Below are 11,942 nucleotides of genomic sequence, written 5' to 3'. Positions count from 1 at the left end.
GCTGGAGCCCGAAGCCCCCCCGGCTGCCACCGCCTCCCGCTAACGTAAACTTTTTAAACCTGTGCTTGGTGACGGTTGGACTCTGACAAAGGAAGGTGAGTGTATACCTCTCACACACATCGGTGTGAACGTCCCACCTCTCCTAAACTTGTTCTGGAGCCTCACCTTTACGGACTTCGCCTCGGCAGTGGCGCTGGCCAGCTGCATGTCGCCTGCCTGCTTAAAATGGCGACAGCCAGCCAGGGGGGTGAGGAAAGTCTAGGTTTTTCTTTGACCTGGGGGTCTTTCATTTTCTATCTACGCTGATTCAGTTTAAAACCGCTCGCTGCAGACCAGCCCGTTAAGTTGGGGCTCACTCCGCTAAGTTGAGCGGAGGAAGCATCATTTTGCTGTTTATGTGTGACGCTGCTGCGCTCGAGAGACTGCGTCTGCGCTACTTCACAAAAAACTCCAAATACAGTTTAATATGTATACGTGTCTGTCTAGTGCCCTGATATGTTGATTATTTAATATTCTTCAAAGGATAAATCACCGCTGACTCAATCATTTGTATTTTTAAAGACCCTTAAATGTGTTAATTACACGTTTTTTATGTTGACAACAGCAGCACAGACTTACCTAGTTTAATCAGGTTTTACAAACCAGAAGTGTCTGGCTACAGCCAGGTATGAGGCTGCAAGCTGTTGCCATGGTGTGTGTGTGTGTGTGTGTGTGTGTGTGTGTGTGTGTGTGTGTGTGTGTGTGTGTGTGTGTGTGTGTGTGTGTGTGTGTGTGTGTGTGTGTGTGTGTGTGTCACTCAAGGGATTAAGCTTTCCCAAGCTGCTAATTTGTGTTGGTGTCCACGTGAGTCTCAGGTATAGACCCCAGCTGTCTGTCTACCAGCTACAGCGCTACACTTCCTTGTCACTGATGGTGATGATGATGATCACATGTGGAATAACAGTACTAGAGAAGGTCAAAGGTCACCATGGGCTCCAGATGTGATCAATCCCTGATGTAAATGCGTTCATAATATTTTTACCATTGTTGTTATTCCTCATCTGGCATTGTGTTGCCATGGTGACGGTTGAACTCAGTGACTCTCTCTCTCTCCCTCTCTCCCTCTCCGTCAGGTCTGTAGCTGAGACAGCCGAGTCTCTCTGTCCTTAGTCCCGTTTCGACCCTTTTCCTCCTGGAGATGCTTTACTGTTACGTTGCTAAAAGCTCCGTTGAACTCATCCACTGATTGGGTGACTTGTAGCCATTTTCCGAACGTGCGATGGTTCTGTTATTAACCACTCACCAGTATGTTGCTTCTCCTCAACCCCACATGTTGTGATGACTAAAATAACAACAATGAACACATATTGTCCCAAGAGTCTTGGAGGATAGCACAACGATCCGTTTACTCATCCTGAGTGAACAGATTTGGGTCGTCAACAGCTTGTGATGTCAGCCATTTTAGGTTGGACAACACTGAGCATGGTGCTCCGCCATCTTTCTCCCCTCTCCTCCTCCCCTTTCAGCAGCCCAGTTTTAACGCATGCACCAGCAGCAACCACAGCAATGCAGCCCACGCAGCCATCCACTTCCTGACCTGAGAGCAGCCCATCTGCACATTCAGGGATCAGACGGATCTATAGGAAAGCTATCACTGATGTTTCCTTATCATTGTGGGTGTTGTGTACGGACTGGACAGAAGTTCAGATGCACACAGGATGTGAGGCTTTGTAGCAGTGAGCTGAGTTTCTCAGGTAGATTAAGACTCTGACTTTGGTGGGAGGAAGTAACTCAAACGCCAAGACTTTAGTTCAGACATTTCAAAGAGCAAGTGCAAAGACACAGAGGTGAAGTGCAGACTTCTTAGTTGGCTGAAGGTTATTTTTAGGGCTCCTCCTCCCAAAAAAAAAAAAGATTGGCCAAATGATGTGACCTTTTTATGCGTCTGTACCGTAAACACGGCATCTCTTGTGTGACTTTTGGCCCATGGAGTCCACTCATAACAGCCCAGCATGGCAGATGTCTGGACAGAGACTGACCAGGAAGAGACGCCATCATCTCTGGCCAATAGCACGTCTTGAAAACGACAACCACACCTATCAGAGAAACATGAACGCTGCATGCTGGACTCTCTGAAATAGGAGCAGGGCAGGGTCTCTCCGAATATCACTCAGAGGAGCGTGTGGGACAAACAAGCCCTGCTTGGACCGAGGACTGGCATAGGAGGTGTGTGTGCTTGTGTGTATTTGAGTGTGTGTTTTACACACATGCTGTAGAGAATGGAGCTGGTGAAAGAGAGAGGTTGGGGGGAGTGGGAGCTGGTTGCCATGGGGACAGTAACACACCAGTGCCGCTGCCGGCCTGTCTCCCTGAGCCAAACTTATTCGGAGAGGGAGGAGAAGAGGGAACAGTGGGAGGGAGGGAGGAAGGGGAAGGAGAGGGCACAGAGATGTTTAAAGAGAGGGGGGAGCGAGTGTGAAGGAGGAGGAAGACCTAGTGTGTGTGTGTGTGTGTGTGTGTGGGGGGGGGGGTTGAATTGAGCAAATGAGGACAAGCCTACCTGTGTTGCACACCTACTCTCTGCCCTGTTCGATCACTTGTTTCTCTCTCAGATTTCACGTCTTCACTGTTAAAGAGGCGTCCTCTGGTGTGTTTGAGCGTTTCTGTTTCTACATGGAGCTCACAGCCCGGGCCGAGGCAAGCGTCAGGCCCGGAGAAGAGAGGAAAGGAGGTCATGCTGTGCTGAGCCGCGGAGGAAGCTAAGCTAATGCGGGTTTCAAAAGAAGACGTCTGAAAGATATTTTTGTGCGTCACTTGGAGACCTGTAACTCCAACACACAGTAATAATAATGAAAAAAATGGATGCCTCACTACTTTGGCAAAAAGCTTCACTCAAAGGCATGCCCCCCCCCCAACCCCCCCCCCTCGATTTTACAGGAAACCCACACATGCTAATGCTGACACAAGCAGCAAACACAAACCCATCACAGCCACATGGTCATTTACGCATGCACAATGTTCACTCAGGTTCATCAGATAGCTGTCTCTTGGCGCCAGTGTGAGTCGACCCAACTCCTCTGAGCTCGGTGTTGCTGGGGAGTAAACGGCCCGTTTGGACTCACTTGTGGTTTTGCCATCACCTGTGCGAGGCCTCCAGGACTCTGCTGGGTGTGAGTCTGGGATGATGTGTTCTCTGACTTTGGTGTTTGGTTTAGCTGCTGCAGAAACGTGTGTGTGTGTGTGTGTGTGTGTGTGTGTGCACGCGCGCGTGCATGTGTAGGCAGACAGTGACGCTGAACTCCAGGTTGTGTCCATTGGCAGAACATTCCAGGCTTTACAGCACAGCGAGGAGGGAGAAGATCCTGTGTGCACTTTGGAGTAAAATGGGGCTCGGAAGTGCTGGGGGTAGGTTGTTGGATGGGGGGTGCCAGGGAAGAAAATTCCTCACAGAAACACCTCAGTGCTTCCTCTACTATAGTTAACACCCCTCCTCACCCTGCCTCACAGCCTGCCCATCCCCCACCATCAGCTCCCATTCGCTCTCCCTTCTCCTCTCGCCTGCCACCCACACCCAGTAGAACCACGTGATGGATAGCTGTGGCTGCCCACCCATAAGCCTTTGTGTTGGTCATGTGACCAGCTTGCCTTGGCAGAGCAGTGCCCCCTGATGCAGAACTGAATGGTGGTGGGGTAAGAGGTGCACAGCAGCCTAAGCCAAGGGCAGTTACATTCTGCTGGGGTGGGGGGCATCACGTTCCCTCAAACCTCAATTGCCTGTTAACCCCTCACATGCATATGTCCGAATCGTGTGTGTGTGTGTGTGTGTTCCAGTTTGACTTCTGAGGACAGCAGAGTTGAGCTCTCTGTACCTTTTGTCCCACCTCAGTTTGTCGGAACTTGACTGGTTTGTGAGCTAATGTACCATGTGACCTCTGTGTGGCAAACCAAGGTTTTATTTGTAGGTTTTTGAGGAAAACCGTTAAAAACGGATCAGTATGTTTTATTCCGTCAGAGGCTGCCTCACAAGTCCAGGAGAAGCTTTCTCTAGTTCCTGATGTGGTTCTGGTTGGGTCGTTTCATGGAGACGGGCTACTCATTGCTAATTCACGCCTCTGAGCAGATGCCGCTCTGTGTCATGTTGGGGCAGAGTGACTGGGAGAGTAATTGGCCTAGAGCTGTCCTTCAACCCTGCACCACGGCTTCTATGTTAAAGGGAGGGAGGAGAGATGCTCTCCGCAGGAAGCCTCACTATTTTGTGAGAAGATGAAGAGACTTGGAGGTGTAGTCAGATATGCATTCTCACTCAGGTGTGTTTTCATCGATGCTACCTGCACCGCCGCTGGGCGAGAGCACATAACACCAGAAAACATCTGCTGAATCCAGCCTCTTGCCCTGCTGTCAAGCACACTCCGTCTTAAGCAGCACCTTCACACGTGTGTGTTCCTGCTGCAGTCTTTATGAAGGTGTTCAGAGCTGCAGAAGCTGTGGATTGAAGAGAAAATTCAGTCTCCGTGGGGGTGTGTCTGAGAGAGGAAGTGAGACAGAGTTGGGTGGGGGAGGGGAAAAGGGGGTGTAAGACAGGAGCGCTCCCAAAAAGCTTGCAGTGGAGAAGCAGACTGAACTGGTTTGAGCACCCTCCACATAAAAAGGCGAGCCTTGAGTTTCCTGAGACGAACTTCTGATTTTATAATGACTTCCTAGGTGATGTTTTCTGTGTTGGTTTGATTTTAAATGGAATTCCTCATCTTTGCATAATTTTTGCATTTACTGCACTAAAGATCATTTTTCAGCAAAGATTGAATCCATTTCCTGCTTTACTAGTTACTTTAAATAAAAGACGTCGGAAGTAAAACTTAAGCGAATAAACTACTGATATTATTTATCGTCTCTTCTGGTTTCTAGGATTGCTCTAAGAGCTCAGAGATCCACTTGGACCAATGGACAAGCCCTGCTGTCCTCCTCCCCCCATGCCTGGTCTATAGTCAACAAGAAGTCCGTCTTCACACCCTCCTCTCAGTCATTCGACTAGCCATTCACCCTCTGTGATCGACACCATGGCCAGCAAAAGGAAGTCTACTACTCCTTGTATGATTCCAAGCAAGATTATCCGCTCCACAGAGGAGGTGGAGCGGGACTCGCCAGTTCCTCTCCGTCAGCTCAGGATTTCTGGAGGTGACAGGCTGAGCCCGCTGGTCTCCGTTGAGTCTTCCAAAGCAGAAGCAGCTAATGCTGACAGGGACGGTGCTGGCACGTACACCTGTAGGCCGTGTAGCTTTGGAACGCACGACCTTAACTTGTTCTTGGATCATGTCTACACCGCGCATCCAGACTTCCGTGCTGACCCTGGCTTCGTTTGCAGAAGCTGTGGCGTTTCTGCACCCAAGTTCGAGGGGCTGGCCCTGCACAATGCCAGGGTTCACCCCAGCACACTGAACACCACCCTGCATCTGAGGAAAAGGGACAGGAGGGTGGTGGTGGAGCAGCATGTGGTGATCAGCACTGAGATGTGCAAGGACAGTGAGATTTCTATCACCAAAACCCCAATCATGAGGATGCTGAAGGGCAAGTCGGAGCCCAAACGGATTGTGGTGTCACACTCGGTCTCCGACGAGCCTTCTTCTGATTTGCACTCAGCTTTCAGAGAGTCTGACAGGAAAGAAGCTGCCACCGTGACTGTCACCCATGTTCCTACCATCGTCCATAATGGAACATCCAAGGCCTCGCTGGCCTCAGCAATTCAGATCGTTAACGGTACAACATCGTTACCGATTCTGAAAACACCCATCACACAGGTAAATGGGACGCTTTTGGTGCGTTGAGTTTTGTATATTTGAACGACATTAATGAACATTCCTGCTGTTCTTGGAATGTTTTATTTAGGTGGTGTCTGTATCTCAGAGCAGAAACGTTCATCACCCAGCACCAGTTATAGTGTCTTCCAGTGCTTCCTCAGCTTTGTCAACATCCACTCAAAATCTTCCCAAGGTAGCTGCTGCTTAGTGTGATGGATAAATAAATAAATAAACAAACATCATGTGATTTTACTGTCAATGTTGTCTGCCAGGTGATGATTCCTTTGAGCAGCATCCCCACCTACAGTGCCTCCATGGACTCTTCCCCCTTCCTGAAGACCTCCTTCAGTAAGTTCCCATACCCGACTAAGGCTGAGCTCTGCTACCTGACTGTGGTCACCAAGTTCCCTGAAGAGCAGATCAAGATCTGGTTCACAGCTCAGAGGCTGAAGCAAGGCATCAGCTGGTCTCCAGAAGAGATCGAGGAGGCAAGAAGGAAGATGTTCAACACCATTATTCAGACGGCACCAGCCAGTACGCAGAACCACACGCAAAGTCACCAGAGCCCGGCGCAGCACACCATCACTGTCCTGCCGGCCTCCCTGGGCCCAACGGGGATCCCTCAGTTTCTGCAGGGATCTCTTGTCAGCCAGGGGGGGGTGATTGTGACTCAGCCTGTGGTGGCTAATGGGATCCAGGTCAGCAGTGCCCCTGTGGCCCTGGCTGTCACTCCCAAGCCCCAAGCAGCAGCTCGGCCCACAATGCAGGCCCGGCCAGCTGCAGCCCTGGTGGCGGACAAAGGCGTCAGCATGGTGGTCGGAACGGTGGGCAGCAGCAGTGCTGGGAGCAGCAGTAAAATAGGGGGAGGGGCCAGTACTAACGGGAATCAGTCTGGTGTCATCAACCTTAGTCTTGGGGGCTGTAGTCATGGTAACACTAAGGTGGGCAGCAGTAGTAAACAGAGTGGTGCTGCAGCTGACTCCAGTGACAGGAGCGGCCATGTTTCTTCTGAGCACACGGATGTAAACAAAGTCAAGAAGAGTGAGACTAAAGTCAGCTCGGAGAGTAAAGCTGTCAGCAGCAGTGAGCAGAAGAGCCAACCCCCTGATGGCGGCACTAAGAACAACACCAGTACGAACACAGAGGAGGGGGATCTCGCTGCTCGTGACTCCCCAGCTATCAAAATGGAGGAGGCTTCTTCTCCTGCCTCTAAGTCCTCCTCCCCCCCTCCTGCAGCACCTGGCAGCAGCACTCCTGGCTCTCGGACGCCTGTGGGCACGCTGTTGGACCCCAGCTTCTACAAGGGCAAGAAGTCTCAGGAGCAACTCAACATCCTGAAGGACAGCTTTCAAATGAGCCAGTGGCCCGACCAGGAGGAGGTGGACCGCCTCATCGGTCTGACCAGCCTCACCGTGAGAGAGGTCCGCAAGTGGTTCAGCGACCGGCGCTACCACTTTCGGAACCACAAAGGCCCTCGCTCCAGCACAGCAGGGCAAAGTAAGCCCAGTCCAGCGTCTGCTGCTACAAATACGTGTGTGAGCAGCACCGCCTCTGATGGTGCCACACCCATGGATCTGTCAGAAGGTAGCAGCAACTCCGGTGCAAAAACTCCACAGCCGAGCTCCCGCAATGCCCCCCCGAGCCCACCTGCATCACAGACCCCCACCTCTCCCACCACGCCTTCACGTCGACTCCCCAAAATGCCCTCTCCGGATTTCACAGCCATCCGTTACAAGGAGAGAGATCCGCATCAGGTGAGACAGATTTGTATTCTGATGAATCCATTACAACTCTATTAGTTTGTTTTTTCTGAAAGAGGTGAAACGGTTTGGGGAATCTTTACATTTTGAAGGGTAAATGTGTTGTTCTTGCAAGTTTGTTTTAGTTTTATGAATTTCTCAGTTGCTGCAGGTCATTATTAATCTTGTATATGTTGTATTCAGGTTAGGGCCCTGGAGGCCAGCTTCACCCAGAACTCTGATCCCTCAGGAGAGGAAGTGGACCGACTGCGCTCGGAGACCAAGATGACCAGGAGGGAGATCCACGGCTGGTTCTCTGAGAAGAGGAAGAGGGTGGTAGCTGAAAGAAAGAAGGACGAGATAGATCGGGAGCAGAAGGAGGATGCAGAGGAGATGGAGATGGATGGAGAAGAGAGACAGAGGGAAGATGGTTCAGAAGAACCAAAAGTCAACCCCATCAAAATAAATCTGAAGATGCTGAAGGTGACCGAAGCCAATGGCAAACCGGAGGGTGAAGGGTTGGATAATCTGACTGCACTGTCTCAATCCAGCAGCATGCCTGCTCCCACCACCACCAGCACCTCCTCTAGCACCCCTAAATCCTCCCAGCACTCCACACCAACACCAAAACCATCTCACTCACCCAAACCCTCACCTGCCAGAGGCAAGAAGACGGCAGAACAGCTTCACCTGCTCAAACAGGTCTACGCTCGAACCCAGTGGCCCAGTGCCACTCAGTACGATGAACTGATCTCCGGCACTGGGCTGCCCAGACCTGAGGTGGTGCGCTGGTTTGGGGACTGCAGATACGTGCAGAAGAACGGACAGCTGAAGTGGCTGGAGGAGTACCAGAACATGGCTCTGAAGGAGGAAATGCAGGAGGGGATCACAAAAATCCTTCAGGATCACCTGGACCTGCAAGGAAGTCTAGAAGACTCCCAGGTAATGAGACAGGAAGCTGGTCATTGACCTAGAACTACAGTCACAGTCAGAGAGGGAACGGTTCTGCAACAACCTGATACAAGTGTGCACCTGTAAAAGAATTTGGTATCGTGTTTTGTTAAAATTATCCTCAGCACCTCCATGTAAGATCTACACTTCTGTACCAATGAATATGAAAAGGAATTACACTCAATCCACTCTACAAGATAAAGTCTTTATTTCACCCATCCAGCCTCAATTAAAGCTACGACCACATGTCAAATGGTTTTATTCTGATCATTTTTTCAGTTGCAGGAACTGGCTGAGAGGAGCGGTTTGACAACAGATCTGGTGCGGCACTGGTTCTCCACCCAGGCGTCTCCACTAGGGATGAAACAAGCTGCTGCTGCTGCTCAGACAACAGGAGCGGGACTCGTTGGAACAGGCGTGGCAGCAGAACCACCGACAACTGGATCCTCCCCCCTTGAGCCGCAGCCAGGAGGCGGGACAGAGGAGAAAATGGAGCAGTCGGTGTGCGGTGTCACAACGGGAGCAGAGGAGGCCAGTGCTGATGAAACGGTCAATGCTGCTAAAGGTAACGTTCATGTGTGGAATCGAGTTTTTCTGTCTAGAAAAGTGTGTGACTCGATGTAACCATGTAGACATTTTAAGTTTAATACAGGAAATAATGTGACATTTTCCAGGGATGAAAAGTGTTTCTGCATGAATATTATTGTGTGGAAAAATCTGCTGGAGGGCCAAAACACAATTTTCATAAAGAGGCAGGATGTGACAGATACTTGCATAAAACTGTCCGATATTTTAGTTTTTTTTTTAAAGCATTTCTGGAAGTGATGGATATTCATTTGGTTTTTGCAACAGGAAGTGAGGAGGCCTTTGTATGAAGATGGGAGCTCACAAGCAGGTGGTCTTTGTTCTAGGAGTCTGACTCAAAGGCAGCAGATGAGTTTTGTAACCAGATCACTGGATGGAAACGGATCCTGACTATGGCACACACCCCTCTCCACCCCCTCCCTTAGAGGTAGGCATGACCTCCCCCCTGGAGATGGACATAAAAACCGACTCCCTACACCCTCCCTCTGACGCCTTGCTTCGCCCCATGTCACACACACACAACCTCTTGTCGGCCATTTTCTTCTATCGGGGGAGTTTCCTGTAGATGAAGTGAAGGGGGAGGAGCTGACGGTGTCGTGCTGCCTGGTTTCCTGCACCTGCCTGATGTAACGGGACAAACTGCACAAGTCTTAGCTGCAGGGTGTTTGCCAGGGCCTTAGACAAAACTTTCTGCTGTTAGGTTATCACGTTGCTGCTTATTTTACACATTCTAGTTAAGCTGCTGTCTAATTTTCATCTTCATTCTTACTTCAAGTGGAAAAATAATCCAATATTCTTCCAAAATGAGGCAAGCACCCTGTGGCTTCAAGAACATCCAATAAGACAAAACAGACTTAATGGAATATGGTTGGTGGTAGCATCAAGTGCTTTTTTTTTACGTCACCGACGTGACGTTCACAGAACTTTCTTATTGTTTAAACTTGACTGAACTTTCACCAGAGTTCCACACTTAGGCCTGATGTACAATTTTTACTGATGCATTTGCAGAATAAACAGAATGTAATGAACGTTTATCCAAGTGAGTTTTTATTGACGCTTCAGGTGACTCGTTTTCAGAGGTGTGTCTTAAGTCTGGCTCAGATGAAACTGACCACTTCCTGTGGTGTGGTGCCACAAGAACAATTTAAAATAAGACAGTTGTATAAAGCAATGAGTATTTTATTTTTTCAGGCTTGAATGTGTTTTATATGAAAGGCAAAATTAATACTTCTCTCCATAGTTTTATAGCTTAGGCACATTACAGGAAGGCAAATGTAAATGGTGCTAAAATAAAAATGAAAAAGCAAAGTAATTACATCTAATGGCCCTGATCACCCGCGCGTAAGTGTCCATGGTTACTCTGGTGGCTCTGACTGTTACAGACTGGCAGGGAAAAGTCAAACGTGGTCTGACAAACCATCCCAGACGTGTGTGTTCAGCAGGGCAGGTGCAAGACGGAGGCTTGATGAGCTCTGCAGACTCAAGTGCTTCACAAATTATACAGAGCGTTAAAAAGAGGAGAATGTAACAAACGTTTCCGGATTAACATCAGGATATAAAAGCAAAAAATACTAAAGACATTCTGTTAGACTTTAAACACTGACTTCTGATTTGACTTTAGATCCACCCATATGGCTTATCGGTGTGTTGGTGCTCACACACTGAGCCCATCATCCGGCACAAGCTGATAAAAACACTTCCAGATCCTAACCTGTAAAAATAAAACGATTCTGTAGAAACTCGCTGGGCTCAGCGTGTGACCTCCACTTCATCAACCACAGAGACCGACTGGTCCTTAAAATCACAACCTTAAAACATAAAACATGACCCGTTTTAGGCAAATGATCAAAAACTTTGTAGAATTTGTCTCATGGGCAGTGTAACTCAGTTTGGCTCTGCAACACAACTCCCAAATCATGAAGACTACAAATACACAAAAATGTCTTTCATCTAACGCGGTGCAGCAAACTTCACCAGGAGCACTGAATATCTACGTTCAAGACTAAAATGATGACGGGTACCTGTTAGAATTAAAACATTCTTCATTTCAGTGACATTTATATTCATCAACATACATCTGTGTTCATTACTGGAGCAGCTGCTGTAAACAAATTAGCATGATGTCGTAGAAAAGACCTAAAAATTACTTCCAAGTCACCGCATCGGCATTTTCTTTGTTGTTAGTCATGTTTCTGAGCTTTTTTTTTTTTTTGCCAGCGTTGATGCAGCCAGGGCTCTGTGTGGATCGCTCTTTTGTCTCATGACTGTAGACATGTGAGTCGGCACAGAAAACGAGACTAAAGCACAACGATCCGACCACGACCTTCTGTCCGTTTCAGACTGGCTTCTAAAGCTACTCGGGGAGATGGAATGATTCAGTTTTAGGAACAAAACAGGAATGAAGAAAAAAGGTGACCAAAAACACGACACCACCTGCTCTCTGGCTGCTCTGACACAGACAGGTCGTGACATTTTCCTGATGCCCAACAAAAACAAAAAAAAAAGTAGATTTAAGGTGTGACAAACTGGAGGCACGTGAAGCAGAGATGTTTAAAAAATCATGGGGAGCCCTCATGTTTTACACAAAGTCACATCATGAATGCTTTAAGTTTTAAATAATTAGAACATTTAGAAACACAGAGAGAGGAGCTCTTTGAGAGCTCATCAGCTGCTGCTGCCGCTCTCTGGACAGCAGCACGAATAAATATATATATATATATTCAGACACGGCGATGGAAAGAGAAAAAGAAAAAGTGACGAATCTAAACTTGAAACAGTTTCTAACAGACCTTTTGGAGCTCTCTCCCCATAGCCTCCTTAATAAGCAGCTGTTATACACAACAAGAGCTCCGTCGACACCGTCCAGGCCCAGAGCCTTTTGTTTTCCTGTCCACAC

The 11,942-nt window shown here is 48.7% G+C and overlaps 1 protein-coding gene across 1 annotated transcript in view; it reads left to right on the top strand.

The window, feature by feature from the left end:
• The window catches only part of zhx3b (zinc fingers and homeoboxes 3b), a 9,670-nt gene extending 128 nt beyond the window's left edge, over nt 1–9,542 (top strand). The window contains exons 1-7 of the mRNA XM_015968053.3: nt 1–95; nt 4,882–5,771; nt 5,860–5,964; nt 6,044–7,525; nt 7,715–8,452; nt 8,741–9,026; nt 9,314–9,542. The exon at nt 1–95 is cut by the window's left edge and continues 128 nt beyond it. Coding sequence (XP_015823539.3) covers nt 5,034–5,771; nt 5,860–5,964; nt 6,044–7,525; nt 7,715–8,452; nt 8,741–9,026; nt 9,314–9,336 — 3,372 coding nt within the window. The 5' untranslated portion in view covers nt 1–95; nt 4,882–5,033 and the 3' untranslated portion in view covers nt 9,337–9,542. The remainder of the gene's footprint in view (nt 96–4,881; nt 5,772–5,859; nt 5,965–6,043; nt 7,526–7,714; nt 8,453–8,740; nt 9,027–9,313) is intronic.
• The last annotated feature ends 2,400 nt before the right edge of the window (nt 9,543–11,942 follow it).

This window comes from Nothobranchius furzeri, chromosome 15 (assembly GCF_043380555.1).
Source record: "Nothobranchius furzeri strain GRZ-AD chromosome 15, NfurGRZ-RIMD1, whole genome shotgun sequence".
Classification (NCBI taxonomy): Eukaryota; Metazoa; Chordata; class Actinopteri; order Cyprinodontiformes; family Nothobranchiidae; genus Nothobranchius; species Nothobranchius furzeri.
The sequence above is the reverse complement of the archived record's forward strand: the minus strand, read 5'-3'. Positions and strand labels throughout refer to the sequence as shown.